Source organism: Pecten maximus, chromosome 17, assembly GCF_902652985.1.
Source record: "Pecten maximus chromosome 17, xPecMax1.1, whole genome shotgun sequence".
Classification (NCBI taxonomy): Eukaryota; Metazoa; Mollusca; class Bivalvia; order Pectinida; family Pectinidae; genus Pecten; species Pecten maximus.
Genome location: NC_047031.1, coordinates 672,677 through 696,879, shown reverse-complemented (window position 1 = coordinate 696,879; position 24,203 = coordinate 672,677). Strand labels below are relative to the sequence as shown.

The 24,203-nt window shown below is 37.7% G+C and overlaps 1 protein-coding gene across 2 annotated transcripts in view; it reads right to left on the bottom strand.

The window, feature by feature from the left end:
• LOC117315909 (fasciclin-1-like) overlaps nt 1-24,203 on the bottom strand; it is a 113,859-nt gene that overhangs the window by 29,274 nt on the left and 60,382 nt on the right. For both annotated transcript variants that reach the window (XM_033870329.1, XM_033870330.1), the window contains exons 2-4: nt 5,658-5,823; nt 4,515-4,624; nt 1,875-2,029 (exon numbers count right to left, since the gene is read on the bottom strand). In XM_033870329.1, the coding sequence (XP_033726220.1) occupies nt 1,875-2,029; nt 4,515-4,624; nt 5,658-5,823 (431 nt within the window). The remainder of the gene's footprint in view (nt 1-1,874; nt 2,030-4,514; nt 4,625-5,657; nt 5,824-24,203) is intronic.

Genomic DNA, 24,203 nt, shown 5'->3' with positions numbered 1-24,203 from the left:
ATCGGTATTCACACCAATCTAGGTCACGATACCTACTGACACACTCATCGGTATTCACACAAATCTAGGTCACGATACCTACTGACAGACTCATTGGTATTCACACCAATCTAGGTCACGATACCTACTGACACACTCATCGGTATTCACACAAATCTAGGTCACGATACCTACTGTCACACTCATTGGTATTCACACCAATCTAGGTCACGATACCTACTGACAGACTCATTGGTATTCACACCAATCTAGGTCACGATACCTACTGACACACTCATCGGTATTCACACAAATCTAGGTCACGATACCTACTGACACACTCATCGGTATTCACACAAATCTAGGTCACGATACCAACTGACACACTCATTGGTATTCACACCAATCTAGGTCACGATACCTACCGATACACTTATTGGTATTCACACCAATCTAGGTCACAATTCCTACTGACAAACTCATTGGTATTCACACAAATCTAGGTCACGATACCTACTGTCACACTCATCGGTATTCACACCAATCTAGGTCACGATACCTACTGTAACACTCATTGGTATTCACACCAATCTAGGTCACGATACCTACTGTCACACTCATTGGTATTCACACAAATATAGGTCACGATACCTACTGTCAAACTCATCGGTATTCACACCAATCTAGGTCACGATACCTACTGTCACACTCATCGGTATTCACACCAATCTAGGTCACGATACCTACTGACAAACTCATTGGTATTCACACAAATCTAGGTCACGATACCTACTGACAAACTCATTGGTATTCACACCAATCTAGGTCACGATACCTACTGACAAACTCATTGGTATTCACACCAATCTAGGTCACAATACCTACTGACAAACTCATTGGTATTCACACCAATCTAGGTCACGATACCTACTGTCACACTCATCGGTATTCACACCAATCTAGGTCACGATACCTACTGACAAACTCATCAGTATTCACACCAATCTAGGTCACGATACCTACTGTCACACTCATCGGTATTCACACCAATCTAGGTCACGATACCTACTGTCACACTCATCGGTATTCACACCAATCTAGGTCACGATACCTACTGACAAACTCATTGGTATTCACACCAATCTAGGTCACGATACCTACTGTCACACTCATTGGTATTCACACCAATCTAGGTCACAATACCTACTGACAAACTCATCAGTATTCACACCAATCTAGGTCACGATACCTACTGTAACACTCATTGGTATTCACACCAATCTAGGTCACGATACCTACTGACAAACTCATCGGTATTTACACAAATCTAGGTCACGATACCTACTGACAAACTCATCGGTATTTACACAAATCTAGGTCACGATACCTACTGACAGACTCATTGGTATTCACACCAATCTAGGTCACGATACCTACTGTCACACTAATTGGTATTCACACCAATCTAGGTCACGATACCTACTGACAAACTCATCGGTATTTACACAAATCTAGGTCATGATACCTACTGACAAACTCATCGGTATTCACACCAATCTAGGTCACGATACCTACTGTCACTCATCGGTATTCACACCAATCTAGGTCATGATACCTACTGACAAACTAATTGGTATTCACACCAATCTAGGTCACGATACCTACTGACAAACTCATCGGTATTCACACAAATCTAGGTCACGATACCTACTGTCACACTCATCGGTATTCACACCAATCTAGGTCACGATACCTACTGTCACACTCATTGGTATTCACACCAATCTAGGTCACGATACCTACTGACACACTCATTGGTATTCACACCAATCTAGGTCACGATACCTACTGACACACTCATCGGTATTCACACCAATCTAGGTCACGATACTTACACGAACGACAAATTGATCATTTCCGGATTTAACATGTAGTCGTGTAGCGTTTTATTGCTGGCGATAGGAGCGATGACTTTGTCGATGATATGAAGGACTCCATTTGAGGCGACGAGGTCCACATTAGTAAGAACGGCACCATTCACCGATTTAATCTGAAACGAAACAAATGCAGATTAAAGTGTTTATTAATGACATAAAACATAGACAGAGCTCATATTGTATTTCAAACATTATTAAACCCACTATTATCCGTAAAATGTAACCAAAACACCGATTTAACTAATTTATCAAGATTATAACATCGTTTATAAAGATGTAGACTTTGTCCGTGTACAGACAACAGCCCCGACTATCATGTCGCTACAAACCAATGTTAACAACATCAGAGGGGAACTGTTATTGAGAGTGGATTACCCGAGATAGGAGGTTTCACACCGGACCGGAGAATTACACTAGACCGAGGAGTTCACACCGGATCGAGGGAATTACACCAGATCGGAGATGTCAAACTGGACAGAAGTATTTTCTTTTTCTCGACATGCAGTTTTTAATATACTTAGCAAAAAACTGTTAGAAATACAGAAGTTTTCCTTTTTCAGCTAACAATAAATTTATTTCTATATATATGGCAGTAATGGTGCCTTGGGACACAAACCCAGTCATTTTCATGGCGGTAGCGTCTGTCATTTAGCTGCTGAATGACGTCAAGTTACACAGAGGTAACACAATGGATTTGTACCAGAAGTGATGAATATCTCCTCTACAGCTGACAAGGTCGTCTTATGCTTCTGATCAGATTTCTGACGTCGAAAATTGTAATGCTTCGCCATTCCTTAGAAGAGCACGTGCGAGTTCCGCAACGGAATTGACGTCACGCCGATTTCGAACACGAAGTCTATGAAGCCCGACACGTGCTATAAATTGGGGATACATGAAGTGATCTTACTGGTCAATCAAGTGTTTTGACATGGTTATGACGTATCACGGTTTGTGTTAGACGAGTTGTGCTCGGGCGAGCGTTATCTAACTTGAATACTGTCCCACGCCATGTTCCATTATTTGAACAACTATGATAATGACGATTTCATCATAACGCACAATTAACGTTCCTTGAACTGTTACTGTCAACATCGCATACCGTCGCCATAGCGATCGCGATTTATCATGTTAACAGCGTCATACCGTTCACGACGTCTTTTTCAACACGTGTCTCATTGCGTCCGCAAACTGGACACTGAAGCGAGATTCATCGATGTAATAACTTCACGTCGTCGGCCCCACCTACGATGCTCTGTTTTAAAATTAAGTTGATTTAGCCGATGACGTTGCTTCAGCAGAACGCCGGTCACGACACATCTTGAGAATCCAGAAAGTTTGACCAAAAATACAATGTCAGGTAGCTCTGATGAGGTTACTAGTATTTATTTGTGCAAAGACGTTACAATCAAACGGTCATGTCGTACTGTTGTTTTTTTTGGTCGTCCAGACCTAGGACGATAACAGATCCGGTCATCTGATATCCGGTCATCTGATATCAGGTCATCTGATATCCGGTCATCTGATATCCGGTCATCTGATATCAGGTCATCTGATATCCGGTCATCTGATATCCGGTCATGTCATATCATGTCATCTGATATCTGGTCATCTGATATCCGGTCATCTGATATCTGGTCATGTGATATCATGTCATCTGATATCCGTCATCTGATATCCTGTCATCGATATACGTTCATCTGATATCCTGTCATCTGATATCCGGTCATCTGATATCCGGTCATCTGATATCAGGTCATCTGATATCCGGTCATCTGATATCAGGTCATCTGATATCCGGTCATATGATATCCGGTCATCTGATATCCGGTCATCTGATATCCTGTCATCATATATCCTGTCATCTGATTTCCTGTCATCAGTCCTGATTAAGGAGCAATATGGAGGTGACAAACATCCACATCGCCAGTAGACGTTGATTTTTCTGTCATGCCTGAACCGTGACCAACTTCACGTTTTGTTAATTTTCACGGTTTTTGTTTATCAAACCCTCTTTGATAAATCTACATGCTACTACACGTGTCAACGTTGTGTTCAATCACGCGTTAAGTGATACAAGGCGGATATGAATGGATGTTCATGGGTTTGAATCTGGTACGCTATCCCAGACTGTCACTATATCACACTAAACTTACATAAAACAAACATAAAAAAATACCTATCTTTGCTGAGCATATGTATGTTTACAGTTGAATCAAATTCGCGATTTTGATGTAGTTGGTAATATAAAATTATGTATATGAAGCCTAATCATGTGGAGAATGTCTTATTTAATTAACAACTGCCACTGATGTGGATACTGAGATCAGGCCATTAATGTACAAATAAACAGCAGGGTTTGTAATAACAATACACAGAACAATAGAATAATATACTAATTATACTAATTATCATCTCTTAAACCCAAAGTTTTTAATTTACAACAGAAATGAACGACAACGATACGTCAGGTTAAACTATCAGTAAATAAAAAATATACCCCAAACATTATGTTTTATCGACACAGATCAACAGTCAATGTCGTCTAGTCTTGAAGACATACAACTGTTAAATTCACGTTTAAATAGAAAGTCAACTTACGAGATCGTCGCCATCTGTAAAAGTGTTGAAATGAAGTTTGGACCTGGAGGCGTGTGTCGAGTCTGTGGCCCGATTATCTATAATGTCACTCTCGTGTATGATTCCTTGAGCTGGAGACGACAAAATGACATCATAACGAAAACGGTCGGTACTGGACAGGTATAATATGGTTTAACATAAAGGCCGGGCCTATTCTCAAAATACACAAGTTTGTCACATCACCAGAACGTCAATAATCATGATCTACCATCAACGGAAATCTAACATACAGTAAAGTTTTACGTTAACATACAGTAGAGTTATACGTTAACATACAGTAGAGTTATACGTTAACATACAGTAGAGTTATACGTTAACATACAGTAGAGTTATACATTAACATACAGTAGAGTTATACGTTAACATACAGTAGAGTTATACGTTAACATACAGTAGAGTTATACGTTAACATACAGTAGAGTTATACGTTAACATACAGTAGAGTTATATGTTAACATACAGTAGAGTTATACGTTAACATACAGTATAGTTCTATGTTAACATACAGTAGAGTTATACGTTAACATACAGTAGAGTTATACGTTAACATACAGTAGAGTTATACGTTAACACACAGTAGAGTTATACGTTAACATACAGTAGAGTTATACGTTAACATACAGTAGAGTTCTACGTTAACATACAGTAGAGTTATACGTTATACAGTGGAGTTATACGTTAACATACAGTAGAGTTATACGTTAACATACAGTAGAGTTCTACGTTAACATACAGTAGAGTTATACGTTAACATACAGTAGAGTTATATGTTAACATACAGTAGAGTTATACGTTAACATACAGTATAGTTCTATGTTAACATACAGTAGAGTTCTACGTTAACATACAGTAGAGTTCTATGTTAACATACAGAGTTCTATGTTAACATACAGTAGAGTTATACGTTAACAGTAGAGTTCTATGTTAACATACAGTAGAGTTCTACGTTAACATACAGTAGAGTTCTACGTTAACATACAGTAGTGTTATACGTTAACATACAGTAGAGTTATACGTTAACATACAGTAGAGTTCTACTTTGTAGATGACCTCACTTACGGAGTTACTAGAAATCTGTTACTGAAGAGCTGGTGACAAACTTACCAATGTGAAATGATAGAAAGCTCTCGACCATGTTCGGGTCGTCCATATTGTACCCATAATGCGTCTCGTTGTAGTAGAGGAAGGCAGTACTGTACGGAGCAAAGACGGTAATACCAGTCTGTTCAAACAGGCGGGACATGTTGTGTTGATGAATGGTGTTGTGTAACTGGAAAATAAAGAAAATACAATGTATTCATGTAGTGATGATATAGTTATATTCCGATAATAACACTACAATTACTTTTTCTTTAAATGAAAAATCAAGATTGATACACTTACTAACGTATAGTCTGAGAGATTCGCAGAGATATCAGCTTCTCAATACAAAAACATGACTAGCCAGAAATATAACAAAATGTCAAAACAAAACAAAAGAAAAAAAAACGAAAAAAAAACGACAACAAACAAATAAACTAATAAACAAAAACAACAACATAAAAAGTCCAAGAACGAAACAAAAAAGAAAACAGGAAAAAGCCACCAAATAAAGTTGAGAATAAAATTATTTCTACGAATATACAACAAAAGATAAACAAACAAAAAACATAACGGGAACAATCAAGCATTTATCTCGGAACAACCAGACGATATCTAGTCTAGAGTAAACGTGGGATTAACTGTTTATTATCTCGGAACAACCAGACGATATCTAGTCTACAGTAAACGTGGGATTAACTGTTTATTATCTCGGAACAACCAGACGATATCTAGTAAACGTGGGATTAACTGTTTATTATCTCGGAACAACCAGACGATATCTAGTCTACAGTAAACGTGGGATTAATTGTTTATTATCTCGGAACAACCAGACGATATCCAGTAAACGTGGGATTAACTGTTTATTATCTCGGAACAACCAGACGATATCTAGTCTACAGTAAACGTGGGATTAACTGTTTATTATCTCGGAACAACCAGACGATATCTAGTCTACAGTAAACGTGGGATTAACTGTTTATTATCTCGGAACAACCAGACGATATCTAGTCTACAGTAAACGTGGGATTAATTGTTTATTATCTCGGAACAACCAGACGATATCTAGTCTACAGTAAACGTGGGATTAATTGTTTATTATCTCGGAACAAACCAGACGATATCTTGTCTACAGTAAACGTGGGATTAATTGTTTATTATCTCGGAACAACCAGACGATTAGTCTAAGTAAACGTGGGATTAATTGTTTATTATCTCGGAACAACCAGACGATATCTAGTCTACAGTAAACGTGGGATTAATTGTTTATTATCTCGGAACAACCAGACGATATCTAGTCTACAGTAAACGTGGGATTAATTGTTTATTATCTCGGAACAACCAGACGATATCTAGTCTACAGTAAACGTGGGATTAATTGTTTATTATCTCGGAACAACCAGACGATCTAGTCTACAGTAAACGTGGGATTAATTGTTTATTATCTCGGAACAACCAGACGATATCTAGTCTACAGTAAACGTGGGATTAATTGTTTATTATCTCGGAACAACCAGACGATATCTAGTAAACGTGGGATTAATTGTTTATTATCTCGGAACAACCAGACGATATCTAGTCTACAGTAACGTGGGATTAATTGTTTATTATCTCGGAACAACCAGACGATATCTAGTCTACAGTAAACGTGGGATTAATTGTTTATTATCTCGGAACAACCAGACGATATCTAGTAAACGTGGGATTAATTGTTTATTATCTCGGAACAACCAGACGATATCTAGTCTACAGTAAACGTGGGATTAATTGTTTATTATCTCGGAACAACCAGACGATATCTAGTCTAGTAAACGTGGGATTAATTGTTTATTATCTCGGAACAACCAGACGATATCTAGTAAACGTGGGATTAATTGTTTATTATCTCGGAACAACCAGACGATATCTAGTCTACAGTAAACGTGGGATTAATTGTTTATTATCTCGGAACAACCAGACGATATCTAGTCTACAGTAAACGTGGGATTAATTGTTTATTATCTCGGAACAACCAGACGATATCCAGTAAACGTGGGATTAATTGTTTATTATCTCGGAACAACCAGACGATATCTAGTCTACAGTAAACGTGGGATTAATTGTTTATTATCTCGGAACAACCAGACGATATCTAGTAAACGTGGGATTAACTGTTTATTATCTCGGAACAACCAGACGATATCTAGTCTACAGTAAACGTGGGATTAATTGTTTATTATCTCGGAACAACCAGACGATATCTAGTCTACAGTAAACGTGGGATTAATTGTTTATTATCTCGTAACAACCAGACGATATCTAGTCTACAGTAAACGTGGGATTAACTGTTTATTATCTCGGAACAACCAGACGATATCTAGTCTACAGTAAACGTGGGATTAATTGTTTATTATCTCGGAACAACCAGACGATATCTAGTCTACAGTAAACGTGGGATTAATTGTTTATTATCTCGGAACAACCAGACGATATCTAGTCTACAGTAAACGTGGGATTAATTGTTTATTATCTCGGAACAACCAGACGATATCTAGTAAACGTGGGATTAATTGTTTATTATCTCGGAACAACCAGACGATATCTAGTCTACAGTAAATGTGGGATTAATTGTTTATTATCTCGGAACAACCAGACGATATCTAGTAAACGTGGGATTAATTGTTTATTATCTCGGAACAACCAGACGATATCTAGTCTACAGTAAACGTGGGATTAATTGTTTATTATCTCGGAACAACCAGACGATATCCAGTAAACGTGGGATTAATTGTTTATTATCTCGGAACAACCAGACGATATCTAGTCTACAGTAAATGTGGGATTAATTGTTTATTATCTCGGAACAACCAGACGATATCTAGTCTACAGTAAACGTGGGATTAATTGTTTATTATCTCGGAACAACCAGACGATATCTAGTCTACAGTAAACGTGGGATTAATTGTTTATTATCTCGGAACAACCAGACGATATCTAGTCTACAGTAAACTGTGGGATTAATTGTTTATTATCTCGGAACAACCAGACGATATCTAGTCTACAGTAAACGTGGGATTAATTGTTATTATCTCGGAACAACCAGACGATATCTAGTAAACGTGGGATTAATTGTTTATTATCTCGGAACAACCAGACGATATCTAGTCTACAGTAACGTGGGATTAATTGTTTATTATCTCGGAACAACCAGACGATATCTAGTCTACAGTAAACGTGGGATTAATTGTTTATTATCTCGGAACAACCAGACGATATCTAGTCTACAGTAAACGTGGGATTAATTGTTTATTATCTCGGAACAACCAGACGATATCTAGTCTACAGTAAACGTGGGATTAATTGTTTATTATCTCGGAACAACCAGACGATATCTAGTCTACAGTAAACGTGGGATTAATTGTTTATTATCTCGGAACAACCAGACGATATCTAGTCTACAGTAAACGTGGGATTAATTGTTTATTATCTCGGAACAACCAGACGATATCTAGTCTACAGTAAACGTGGGATTAATTGTTTATTATCTCGGAACAACCAGACGATATCTAGTCTACAGTAAACGTGGGATTAATTGTTTATTATCTCGGAACAACCAGACGATATCTAGTCTACAGTAAACGTGGGATTAATTGTTTATTATCTCGGAACAACCAGACGATATCTAGTCTACAGTAAACGTGGGATTAATTGTTTATTATCTCGGAACAACCAGACGATATCTAGTCTACAGTAAACGTGGGATTAATTGTTTATTATCTCGGAACAACCAGACGATATCTAGTCTACAGTAAACGTGGGATTAATTGTTTATTATCTCGGAACAACCAGACGATATCTAGTCTACAGTAAACGTGGGATTAATTGTTTATTATCTCGGAACAACCAGACGATATCTAGTCTACAGTAAACGTGGGATTAATTGTTTATTATCTCGGAACAACCAGACGATATCTAGTCTACAGTAAACGTGGGATTAATTGTTTATTATCTCGTAACAACCAGACGATATCTAGTCTACAGTAAACGTGGGATTAATTGTTTATTATCTCGGAACAACCAGACGATATCTAGTCTACAGTAAACGTGGGATTAATTGTTTATTATCTCGGAACAACCAGACGATATCTAGTCTACAGTAAACGTGGGATTAATTGTTTATTATCTCGGAACAACCAGACGATATCTAGTCTACAGTAAACGTGGGATTAATTGTTTATTATCTCGGAACAACCAGACGATATCTAGTCTACAGTAAACGTGGGATTAATTGTTTATTATCTCGGAACAACCAGACGATATCTAGTCTACAGTAAACGTGGGATTAATTGTTTATTATCTCGGAACAACCAGACGATATCTAGTCTACAGTAAACGTGGGATTAATTGTTTATTATCTCGGAACAACCAGACGATATCTAGTCTACAGTAAACGTGGGATTAATTGTTTATTATCTCGGAACAACCAGACGATATCTAGTCTACAGTAAACGTGGGATTAATTGTTTATTATCTCGGAACAACCAGACGATATCTAGTCTACAGTAAACGTGGGATTAACTGTTTATTATCTCGGAACAACCAGACGATATCTAGTCTACAGTAAACGTGGGATTAATTGTTTATTATCTCGGAACAACCAGACGATATCTAGTCTACAGTAAACGTGGGATTAATTGTTTATTATCTCGGAACAACCAGACGATATCTAGTCTACAGTAAACGTGGGATTAATTGTTTATTATCTCGGAACAACCAGACGATATCTAGTCTACAGTAAACGTGGGATTAATTGTTTATTATCTCGGAACAACCAGACGATATCTAGTCTACAGTAAACGTGGGATTAACTGTTTATTATCTCGGAACAACCAGACGATATCTAGTCTACAGTAAACGTGGGATTAATTGTTTATTATCTCGGAACAACCAGACGATATCTAGTCTACAGTAAACGTGGGATTAATTGTTTATTATCTCGGAACAACCAGACGATATCTAGTCTACAGTAAACGTGGGATTAATTGTTTATTATCTCGGAACAACCAGACGATATCTAGTCTACAGTAAACGTGGGATTAATTGTTTATTATCTCGGAACAACCAGACGATATCTAGTCTACAGTAAACGTGGGATTAATTGTTTATTATCTCGGAACAACCAGACGATATCTAGTCTACAGTAAACGTGGGATTAATTGTTTATTATCTCGGAACAACCAGACGATATCTAGTCTACAGTAAACGTGGGATTAATTGTTTATTATCTCGGAACAACCAGACGATATCTAGTCTACAGTAAACGTGGGATTAATTGTTTATTATCTCGGAACAACCAGACGATATCTAGTCTACAGTAAACGTGGGATTAATTGTTTATTATCTCGGAACAACCAGACGATATCTAGTCTACAGTAAACGTGGGATTAATTGTTTATTATCTCGGAACAACCAGACGATATCTAGTCTACAGTAAACGTGGGATTAATTGTTTATTATCTCGGAACAACCAGACGATATCTAGTCTACAGTAAACGTGGGATTAATTGTTTATTATCTCGGAACAACCAGACGATATCTAGTCTACAGTAACGTGGGATTAATTGTTTATTATCTCGGAACAACCAGACGATATCTAGTCTACAGTAAACGTGGGATTAATTGTTTATTATCTCGGAACAACCAGACGATATCTAGTCTACAGTAAACGTGGGATTAATTGTTTATTATCTCGGAACAACCAGACGATATCTAGTCTACAGTAAACGTGGGATTAATTGTTTATTATCTCGGAACAACCAGACGATATCTAGTCTACAGTAAACGTGGGATTAATTGTTTATTATCTCGGAACAACCAGACGATATCTAGTCTACAGTAAACGTGGGATTAATTGTTTATTATCTCGGAACAACCAGACGATATCTAGTAAACGTGGGATTAATTGTTTATTATCTCGGAACAACCAGACGATATCTAGTCTACAGTAAACGTGGGATTAATTGTTTATTATCTCGGAACAACCAGACGATATCTAGTCTACAGTAAACGTGGGATTAACTGTTTATTATCTCGGAACAACCAGACGATATCTAGTCTACAGTAAACGTGGGATTAATTGTTTATTATCTCGGAACAACCAGACGATATCTAGTCTACAGTAAACGTGGGATTAATTGTTTATTATCTCGGAACAACCAGACGATATCTAGTCTACAGTAAACGTGGGATTAATTGTTTATTATCTCGGAACAACCAGACGATATCTAGTAAACGTGGGATTAATTGTTTATTATCTCGGAACAACCAGACGATATCTAGTCTACAGTAAACGTGGGATTAACTGTTTATTATCTCGGAACAACCAGACGATATCTAGTCTACAGTAAACGTGGGATTAACTGTTTATTATCTCGGAACAACCAGACGATATCTAGTCTACAGTAAACGTGGGATTAATTGTTTATTATCTCGGAACAACCAGACGATATCTAGTAAACGTGGGATTAATTGTTTATTATCTCGGAACAACCAGACGATATCTAGTATACAGTAAACGTGGGATTAATTGTTTATTATCTCGGAACAACCAGACGATATCTAGTCTACAGTAAACGTGGGATTAATTGTTTATTATCTCGGAACAACCAGACGATATCTAGTCTACAGTAAACGTGGGATTAATTGTTTATTATCTCGGAACAACCAGACGATATCTAGTCTACAGTAAACGTGGGATTAATTGTTTATTATCTCGGAACAACCAGACGATATCTAGTCTACAGTAAACGTGGGATTAATTGTTTATTATCTCGGAACAACCAGACGATATCTAGTCTACAGTAAACGTGGGATTAATTGTTTATTATCTCGGAACAACCAGACGATATCTAGTCTACAGTAAACGTGGGATTAATTGTTTATTATCTCGGAACAACCAGACGATATCTAGTCTACAGTAAACGTGGGATTAATTGTTTATTATCTCGGAACAACCAGACGATATCTAGTCTACAGTAAACGTGGGATTAATTGTTTATTATCTCGGAACAACCAGACGATATCTAGTCTACAGTAAACGTGGGATTAATTGTTTATTATCTCGGAACAACCAGACGATATCTAGTCTACAGTAAACGTGGGATTAATTGTTTATTATCTCGGAACAACCAGACGATATCTAGTCTACAGTAAACGTGGGATTAATTGTTTATTATCTCGGAACAACCAGACGATATCTAGTCTACAGTAAACGTGGGATTAATTGTTTATTATCTCGGAACAACCAGACGATATCTAGTATACAGTAAACGTGGGATTAATTGTTTATTATCTCGGAACAACCAGACGATATCTAGTCTACAGTAAACGTGGGATTAATTGTTTATTATCTCGGAACAACCAGACGATATCTAGTACAGTAAACGTGGGATTAATTGTTTATTATCTCGGAACAACCAGACGATATCTAGTCTACAGTAAACGTGGGATTAATTGTTTATTATCTCGGAACAACCAGACGATATCTAGTCTACAGTAAACGTGGGATTAATTGTTTATTATCTCGGAACAACCAGACGATATCTAGTCTACAGTAAACGTGGGATTAATTGTTTATTATCTCGGAACAACCAGACGATATCTAGTCTACAGTAAACGTGGGATTAACTGTTTATTATCTCGGAACAACCAGACGATATCTAGTCTACAGTAAACGTGGGATTAATTGTTTATTATCTCGGAACAACCAGACGATATCTAGTCTACAGTAAACGTGGGATTAATTGTTTATTATCTCGGAACAACCAGACGATATCTAGTCTACAGTAAACGTGGGATTAATTGTTTATTATCTCGGAACAACCAGACGATATCTAGTAAACGTGGGATTAATTGTTTATTATCTCGGAACAACCAGACGATATCTAGTATACAGTAACGTGGGATTAATTGTTTATTATCTCGGAACAACCAGACGATATCTAGTCTACAGTAAACGTGGGATTAATTGTTTATTATCTCGGAACAACCAGACGATATCTAGTAAACGTGGGATTAATTGTTTATTATCTCGGAACAACCAGACGATATCTAGTCTACAGTAACGTGGGATTAATTGTTTATTATCTCGGAACAACCAGACGATATCTAGTCTACAGTAAACGTGGGATTAATTGTTTATTATCTCGGAACAACCAGACGATATCTAGTCTACAGTAAACGTGGGATTAATTGTTTATTATCTCGGAACAACCAGACGATATCTAGTCTACAGTAAACGTGGGATTAATTGTTTATTATCTCGGAACAACCAGACGATATCTAGTCTACAGTAAACGTGGGATTAATTGTTTATTATCTCGGAACAACCAGACGATATCTAGTCTACAGTAAACGTGGGATTAATTGTTTATTATCTCGGAACAACCAGACGATATCTAGTCTACAGTAAACGTGGGATTAATTGTTTATTATCTCGGAACAACCAGACGATATCTAGTCTACAGTAAACGTGGGATTAATTGTTTATTATCTCGGAACAACCAGACGATATCTAGTCTACAGTAAACGTGGGATTAATTGTTTATTATCTCGGAACAACCAGACGATATCTAGTCTACAGTAAACGTGGGATTAATTGTTTATTATCTCGGAACAACCAGACGATATCTAGTCTACAGTAAACGTGGGATTAATTGTTTATTATCTCGGAACAACCAGACGATATCTAGTAAACGTGGGATTAATTGTTTATTATCTCGGAACAACCAGACGATATCTAGTAAACGTGGGATTAATTGTTTATTATCTCGGAACAACCAGACGATATCTAGTCTACAGTAAACGTGGGATTAATTGTTTATTATCTCGGAACAACCAGACGATATCTAGTAAACGTGGGATTAACTGTTTATTATCTCGGAACAACCAGACGATATCTAGTCTACAGTAAACGTGGGATTAATTGTTTATTATCTCGGAACAACCAGACGATATCCAGTAAACGTGGGATTAATTGTTTATTATCTCGGAACAACCAGACGATATCTAGTCTACAGTAAACGTGGGATTAATTGTTTATTATCTCGGAACAACCAGACGATATCTAGTAAACGTGGGATTAATTGTTTATTATCTCGGAACAACCAGACGATATCTAGTCTACAGTAAACGTGGGATTAATTGTTTATTATCTCGGAACAACCAGACGATATCTAGTCTACAGTAAACGTGGGATTAATTGTTTATTATCTCGGAACAACCAGACGATATCTAGTCTACAGTAAACGTGGGATTAATTGTTTATTATCTCGGAACAACCAGACGATATCTAGTCTACAGTAAACGTGGGATTAATTGTTTATTATCTCGGAACAACCAGACGATATCTAGTAAACGTGGGATTAACTGTTTATTATCTCGGAACAACCAGACGATATCTAGTCTACAGTAAACGTGGGATTAATTGTTTATTATCTCGGAACAACCAGACGATATCTAGTCTACAGTAAACGTGGGATTAATTGTTTATTATCTCGGAACAACCAGACGATATCTAGTCTACAGTAAACGTGGGATTAATTGTTTATTATCTCGGAACAACCAGACGATATCTAGTCTACAGTAAACGTGGGATTAATTGTTTATTATCTCGGAACAACCAGACGATATCTAGTCTACAGTAAACGTGGGATTAATTGTTTATTATCTCGGAACAACCAGACGATATCTAGTAAACGTGGGATTAATTGATTATTTTCATTGGTATCATTAGATATTTCAAAGTCGACTGAAATGATAGGTTGACTATGACGAGGAGTGATGTTATACCGAACAGGAAACATCTGTCAAAGTTAAACGCATTACACCAGCAATCTGTCTTATATCTGGGAAACTATTAAGGTTTTCACAAAAACCATGCACAGCAAAGTGGAATTCGGTAATAACATTCTCAACAATTAACTTTCTAAATGTCTCGTTACAGATAAAGCAAAGATCGATTTTCGATATAACCTAATGAAAATGGGAAAGCTACGGAAAGATAGTATATTTTATCTTTGAATATCTGTGTACATATCCCCCTATATAAACACGTGGACATATCTAATCGGTGTCGGGAGAGCGTTTTACTAACGGGATTAGGATGTATTCTCGCGTGACGTTATTGTATCGTTATAGCTACCATTGTTACATTATATTCAATTGTGATGGCTCTATATTGAATGATCAACTCGGAACCAAAAATCTCAGATTTAGTTCAGTTTGCCAAGCAAAAGTCGTGTTGATGGGATTTTTTATGTAACAGAAAGAATAAATATAACGTAACGTCGTCATACCAATCGCCAAACAGTGCATTAGTCTTTAATATGTGACTTATTTGTATTACTATAGTTAACAAGCTGGGTATGAACATAATTAGTTTAATATTTCTGTTAAAACTGATTCACTCAGTAATCGATATATATGTGACAACACGGCAATGACTCGGTAATCGATATATCTGTGACAACATGGCAATGACTCGGTAATCGATAGATTGTGACAACATGGCAATGACTCGGTAATCGATATATCTGTGACAACATGACAATGACTCGGTAATCGATATATCTGTGACAACACGGCAATGACTCGGTAATCGATATATCTGTGACAACACGGCAATGACTCGGTAGTCGATATATCTGTGACAACACGGCAATGACTCGGTAGTCGATATATCTGTGACAACATGACAATAACTCGGTTATCGATATATCTGTGACAACATGGCAATGACTCGGTAATCGATATATTGTGACAACATGGCAATGACTCGGTAATCGATATATCTGTGACAACATGACAATGACTTGGTAATCGATATATCTGTGACATCATGGCAATGACTCGGTTATCGATATATTGTGACAACACGGCAATGACTCTGTAATCGATATATCTGTGACAACACGGCAATGACTCGGTAATCGATATATCTGTGACAACATGACAATGACTCGGTAGTCGATATATCTGTGACAACATGACAATGACTCGGTTATCGATATATCTGTGACAACATGGCAATGACTCGGTAATCGATATATTGTGACAACATGGCAATGACTCGGTAATCGATATATCTGTGACAACATGACAATGACTTGGTAATCGATATATCTGTGACATCATGGCAATGACTCGGTTATCGATATATTGTGACAACACGGCAATGACTCTGTAATCGATATATCTGTGACAACACGGCAATGACTCGGTAATCGATATATCTGTGACAACATGGCAATGACTCGGTAATCGATATATTGTGACAACACGGCAATGACTCGGTAATCGATATATCTGTGACAACACGGCAATGACACGGTAATCAATATATCTGTGACAACATGGCAACGACTCGGTAATCGATATATCTGTGATGTCACGGCAACGACTCGGTAATCGATATATCTGTGATGTCACGGCAATGACTCGGTAATCGATATATCTGTCATGTCATGGCAATGACTCGGTAATCGATATATCTGTGATGTCACGGCAATGACACGGTAATCAATATATCTGTGACAACATGGCAACGACTCGGTAATCGATATATCTGTGATGTCACGGCAATGACTCGGTAATCGATATATCTGTGACAACACGGCAATGACTCGGTAATCGATATATCTGTGACAACACGGCAATGACTCGATAATCGATATATCTGTGACAACATGGCAATGACTCGGTAATCAATATATCTGTGACAACATGGCAATGACTCGGTAATCGATATATCTGTGTCAACACGGCAATGACTCGGTAATCGATATATCTGTGACAACACGGCAATAACTCGGTAGTCGATATATTGTGACAACATGGCAATGACTCGGTAATCGATATATCTGTGACAACATGACAATGACTTGGTAATCGATATATCTGTGACATCATGGCAATGACTCGGTTATCGATATATTGTGACAACACGGCAATGACTCTGTAATCGATATATCTGTGACAACACGGCAATGGCTCGGTAATCGATATATCTGTGACAACATGGCAATGACTCGGTAATCGATATATTGTGACAACACGGCAATGACTCGGTAATCGATATATCTGTGACAACACGGCAATGACTCGGTAATCGATATATCAGTGACAACATGGCAATGACACGGTAATCAATATATCTGTGACAACATGGCAACGACTCGGTAATCGATATATCTGTGATGTCACGGCAACGACTCGGTAATCGATATATCTGTGATGTCACGGCAATGACTCGGTAATCGATATATCTGTCATGTCATGGCAATGACTCGGTAATCGATATATCTGTGATGTCACGGCAATGACACGGTAATCAATATATCTGTGACAACATGGCAACGACTCGGTAATCGATATATCTGTGATGTCACGGCAATGACTCGGTAATCGATATATCTGTGACAACACGGCAATGACTCGGTAATCGATATATCTGTGACAACACGGCAATGACTCGGTAATCGATATATCTGTGACAACATGGCAATGACTCGGTAATCGATATATCTGTGACAACACGACAATGACTCGGTAATCGATATATCTGTGATGTCACGGCAATGACTCGGTAATCGATATATCTGTGACAACATGGCAATGACTCGGTAATCGATATATCTGTGACAACATGGCAATGACTCGGTAATCGACATTGTAGCTGTTAAATGTAATCCCGATATACCGTGCAGTATATACGTGGATAACCCAATAATTTGGTCAAATCACTGGGGAAGCCCAACAACTCTCACGTATTTACATACTGGTCGAGAGAGGCTAAGTGATGCATTCTCCTCCATGTCTAGCTTTCCTTCTAACAGTACAAATGTCGACATCATATTGAATCGGAGATTTTTCATTGATTAGCATATAATTGTTATTTCCACTGCCGCTTTGGCTGTTTGTCGCTCAGACATGCGAGCCGTAAATGCGCGGGAAGCTGGCGCTGATTACGAATGGCGGCGGTGTGCCATTAGTATGACGACCCTGTCAGAATACCGTTACTGAAGTACAAATCTGACAAAATGCCGTGGCTGTAGGGCGATCCATAAAATTCAAGAGTACACACGACTCTCCGATTTAAATTAATATTACTGACGTTCGAAACTTGATCGAATCAAATCTTGTTAAATACAAACACCGAGTTCACGTGCACACGTTGCGTTCTCGGTGTATCTCTGCATGTATTAGAGATCACGGCAAGTTGATGTCTTATTTAACTCAGCATCCTGGGAATTCATACGAGATCCGGGAATAGCTCTACATCGTCGCAATCAATCCGCATATATTTGATACCGAGAACCCAATACAAGGTTTGTTTAAAATGTAGTTTTGTAAGATATATACGGGACGACTGGAGATCAGACAAAAAGCTTCTATCAAATCCTGTCCTTTATAATAGTAGTCAATATTAAAATTGTAGCGATGTCAACTTATCTCTAACTTAGCAATGATAACATGGCGGGAATTGTCGATAACGAAAATGTAGAAGATATATATTACCCGATAACCGTTCATATGCTCCTCAGTACTTTATAGTGTTGGAGTAGTACGGGTAATACATTATATACACTCTGGGTAAGATAGCAGGTTGATATATATATTCTGAGATGTCAGAGCCGTAGATATTAGGGAGTTTTTGTCTTCATTGATATTCATCATTCAATTTTGAGGTACTGGACTGGTAGATGGAACTCTTGCCGTCACGAATGTGTCCATCATTAGTGACAGATATTTATCTTATCAGATTGATTATCTAACGTGGACATCAGAGTGGCTTCATGTAAATGACCACATATCACATGCTGGTCTGAGTATCGATACATCATCCTCTCATTTATTTGTCACGGAAGGAACACACGACACGGGAAGTAATGGCGTCTGTCCAACAAGTCATCCTGAATCCTACATCTTATCCTAAACACACTCCCTCAAGCCTACATCATACCCCAAACACGCCTGGTGTGAAAATGTACTTACTCACTCTAGAGTTTGTATGTAGTATAATACTCACTCTAGTGTTTGTATGTAGTATAATACTCTAGGGTTTGTATGTAGTATAATACTCACTCTAGGGTTTGTATGTAGTATAATACTCACTCTAGGGTTTGTATGTAGTATAATACTCTAGGGTTTGTATGTAGTATAATACTCACTCTAGGGTTTGTATGTAGTATAATACTCACTCTAGGGTTTGTATGTAGTATAATACTCTAGTGTTTGTATGTAGTATAATACTCACTCTAGTGTTTGTATGTAGTATAATACTCACTCTAGTGTTTGTATGTAGTATAATACTCTAGGGTTTGTATGTAGTATAATACTCACTCTAGGGTTTGTATGTAGTATAATACTCACTCTAGTGTTTGTATGTAGTATAATACTCACTCTAGGTTTGTATGTAGTATAATACTCACTCTAGGGTTTGTATGTAGTATAGTATACTCTAGGGTTGTATGTAGTATAATACTCACTCTAGGGTTTGTATGTAGTATAATACTCTAGTGTTTGTATGTAGTATAATACTCACTCTAGGGTTTGTATGTAGTATAATACTCACTCTAGGGTTTGTATGTAGTATAATACTCACTCTAGGGTTTGTATGTAGTATAATACTCACTCTAGTGTTTGTATGTAGTATAATACTCACTCTAGGGTTTGTATGTAGTATAATACTCACTCTAGTGTTTGTATGTAGTATATCACTCTAGGGTTTGTATGTAGTATAATACTCACTCTAGGGTTTGTATGTAGTATAATACTCACTCTAGGGTTTGTATGTAGTATAATACTCACTCTAGGGTTTGTATGTAGTATAATACTCACTCTAGGGTTTGTATGTAGTATAATACTCACTCTAGAGTTTGTATGTAGTATAATACTCACTCTAGGGTTTGTATGTAGTATAATACTCACTCTAGGGTTTGTATGTAGTATAATACTCACTCTAGGGTTTGTATGTAGTATAATACTCACTCTAGGGTTTGTATGTAGTATAATACTCACTCTAGGGTTTGTATGTAGTATAATACTCACTCTAGGGTTTGTATGTAGTATAATACTCACTCTAGGGTTGGTATGTAGTATAATACTCTAGGGTTTGTATGTAGTATAATACTCTAGGGTTTGTATGTAGTATAATACTCTAGGGTTTGTATGTAGTATAATACTCACTCTAGGGTTTGTATGTAGTATAATACTCACTCTAGGGTTTGTATGTAGTATAATACTCACTCTAGGGTTTGTATGTAGTATAATACTCTAGGGTTTGTATGTAGTATAATACTCACTCTAGGGTTTGTATGTAGTATAATACTCTAGGGTTTGTATGTAGTATAATACTCACTCTAGGGTTTGTATGTAGTATAATACTCTAGGGTTTGTATGTAGTATAATACTCACTCTAGGGTTTGTATGTAGTATAATACTCACTCTAGTGTTTGTATGTAGTATAATACTCACTCTAGGGTTTGTATGTAGTATAATACTCACTCTAGGGTTTGTATGTAGTATAATACTCACTCTAGGGTTTGTATGTAGTATAATACTCACTCTAGGGTTTGTATGTAGTATAATACTCACTCTAGGGTTTGTATGTAGTATAATACTCACTCTAGGGTTTGTATGTAGTATAATACTCACTCTAGGGTTTGTATGTAGTATAATACTCACTCTAGGGTTTGTATGTAGTATAATACTCACTCTAGTGTTTGTATGTAGTATAATACTCACTCTAGGGTTTGTATGTAGTATAATACTCACTCTAGGGTTTGTATGTAGTATAATACTCACTCTAGGGTTTGTATGTAGTATAATACTCACTCTAGGGTTTGTATGTAGTATAATACTCTAGGGTTTGTATGTAGTATAATACTCACTCTAGGGTTTGTATGTAGTATAATACTCACTCTAGGGTTTGTATGTAGTATAATACTCACTCTAGGGTTTGTATGTAGTATAATACTCACTCTAGGGTTTGTATGTAGTATAATACTCACTCTAGGGTTTGTATGTAGTATAATACTCACTCTAGGGTTTGTATGTAGTATAATACTCACTCTAGGGTTTGTATGTAGTATAATACTCACTCTAGGGTTTGTATGTAGTATAATACTCACTCTAGGGTTTGTATGTAGTATAATACTCACTCTAGTGTTTGTATGTATTATAATACTCACTCTAGGGTTTGTATGTAGTATAATTCTCTAGGGTTTGTATGTAGTATAATACTCTAGGGTTTGTATGTACTATAATACTCACTCTAGGGTTTGTATGTAGTATAATACTCACTCTAGGGTTTGTATGTAGTATAATACTCACTCTAGTGTTTGTATGTAGTATAATACTCACTCTATGGTTTGTATGTAGTATAATACTCTAGTGTTTGTATGTAGTATAATACTCTAGTGTTTGTATGTAGTATAATACTCACTCTAGTGTTTGTATGTAGTATAATACTCTAGGGTTTGTATGTAGTATAATACTCACTCTAGTGTTTGTATGTAGTATAACACTCACTCTAGGGTTTGTATGTAGGATGATTTCTCACAAAGTGATGTACAGTTTCTGACTCTGCTGTTCTGACGTCCATGTGGGAATTACATTACTATTGAAGTGATGATATATTTAGCTGTAGAGCGCTGTTTACCGTGACTTGGTAATAATGTAGGTAGTTCGATCCTCCTCATTCTCCTCCTCCACGCCTACACAATTTACAATTGAGACTCTGGCTCACGTACCTTTATAAAAACAAGAGGCCCATGGGCCTTAACGGTCATCTGACAAACACTTACACTTACAGCAGGGACACACACCCCAATCCAGCATTATTACCATAAATTATTTATCGCAGCCAGTTATGTTTTAGATCAAATTTGGTTTTTATCCATTTAGCTTGTCCAAGAAGAGCAGCATCATAAAGCAAAATTTTAGCCAAGTTCCCATTTTTGGGGCATGCCCCTCTGTTATAATGGGTCAGACAAGACTCATTTATATCAATTAGGATTGCCTTTCCCCAATGATGTTTCATACTAAATATGGTTGTAATCAATTAAGGCATTAAGGAGGAATTGCATTTTTAAGAAATGTTCAACCTAAGCGCTCCTTTTGCCCCATCTTTTTTTCCCCAGGTGTCAAACCTGTCGCATTAAAAAATATGATTGCCGTCACCTTATGTTTCACATCAAATTTGGCTGTAATCCACCAAAAGGTTAGGGAGGATTAGGATTTAACAGCAAATATTCACCAAAGTTCTCCTTTTGGGGCCCCGCCCCTCAGGCCCCAGGGGTCACACTAGCCTCGTTTATATAAAATATGACCACCCTTCCCAAAGGATGTTTCACACCATATTTTGTATTAATCCACCCAAGGGTTAGAGAGAAGTAGGATTTATAGCAAAAATTCACCAAAGTTCCCCTTTTGGGGCCCCGCTCCTCTGGCCCAAGGGGTCAAACCAGCCTCATTTATATAAAATATGATCGTCCTCCTCCAATGATGTTTCACACCAAATTTGGTAATAATTCACTATGGGTGTTAGGAGGAGTACGATTTTATAGCAAAATTTCATCAAAGTTCCCCTTTTGGGGCCCCGCCCCTCTGGCCCCAGGGGCCACACCAGCCTCATTTATATAAAGTATGACCACCCTCCACCAATGATGTTTCACACAATATCTGGTTGAAATCCACCAAAGGGTTAAGGACGAGTAGGATTTTATAGCAAAATTTCATCAAAGTTCCCTTTTTTGGGCCCGTCACTCTGGCCCCAGGGCTCACACCAGCCTCATTTATATAAAATATGACCACCCTCCCCCAATGATGTTTCACAACATATCTGGTTGAAATCTACTAAAGGGTTAAGGAGGAGTAGGCCAGATATTACCCCCAACACATTGGCCAGATATTACCCCAACACCCGGGCCTGATATTACCCTAACACATTGGCCAGATATTACCCCAACACCTTGGCCTGATATTATCCCAACACCCGGGCCAGATATTACCCCCAACACATTGGCCTGATATTACCCCCAACACATTGGCCTGATATTACCCCCAACACATTGGCCTGATATTACCCCAACACATTGGCCAGATATTACCCCCAACACCCAGGCCAGATATTACCCCATCACCTTGGCCAGATATTACCCCAACACCTTGGCCAGATATTACCCCCAACACCCGGGCCAGATATTACCCCATCACCTTGACCAGATATTACCCCAACACCTTGGCCAGATATTACCCCCAACACCCGGGCCAGATATTACCCTCAACACCCGGGCCAGATATTACCCCAACACTCGGGCCAGATATTACCCCCATCACCTTGGCCTGATATTACCCCCATCACCTTGGCCAGATATTACCCCCAACACCTTGGCCTGATATTACCCCCATCACCTTGGCCTGATATTACCCCAACACCTTGGCCTGATATTACCCCCATCACCCGGGCCAGATATTACCCCCATCACCATGGCCAGATATTACCCCAACACCCGGGCCAGATATTACCCC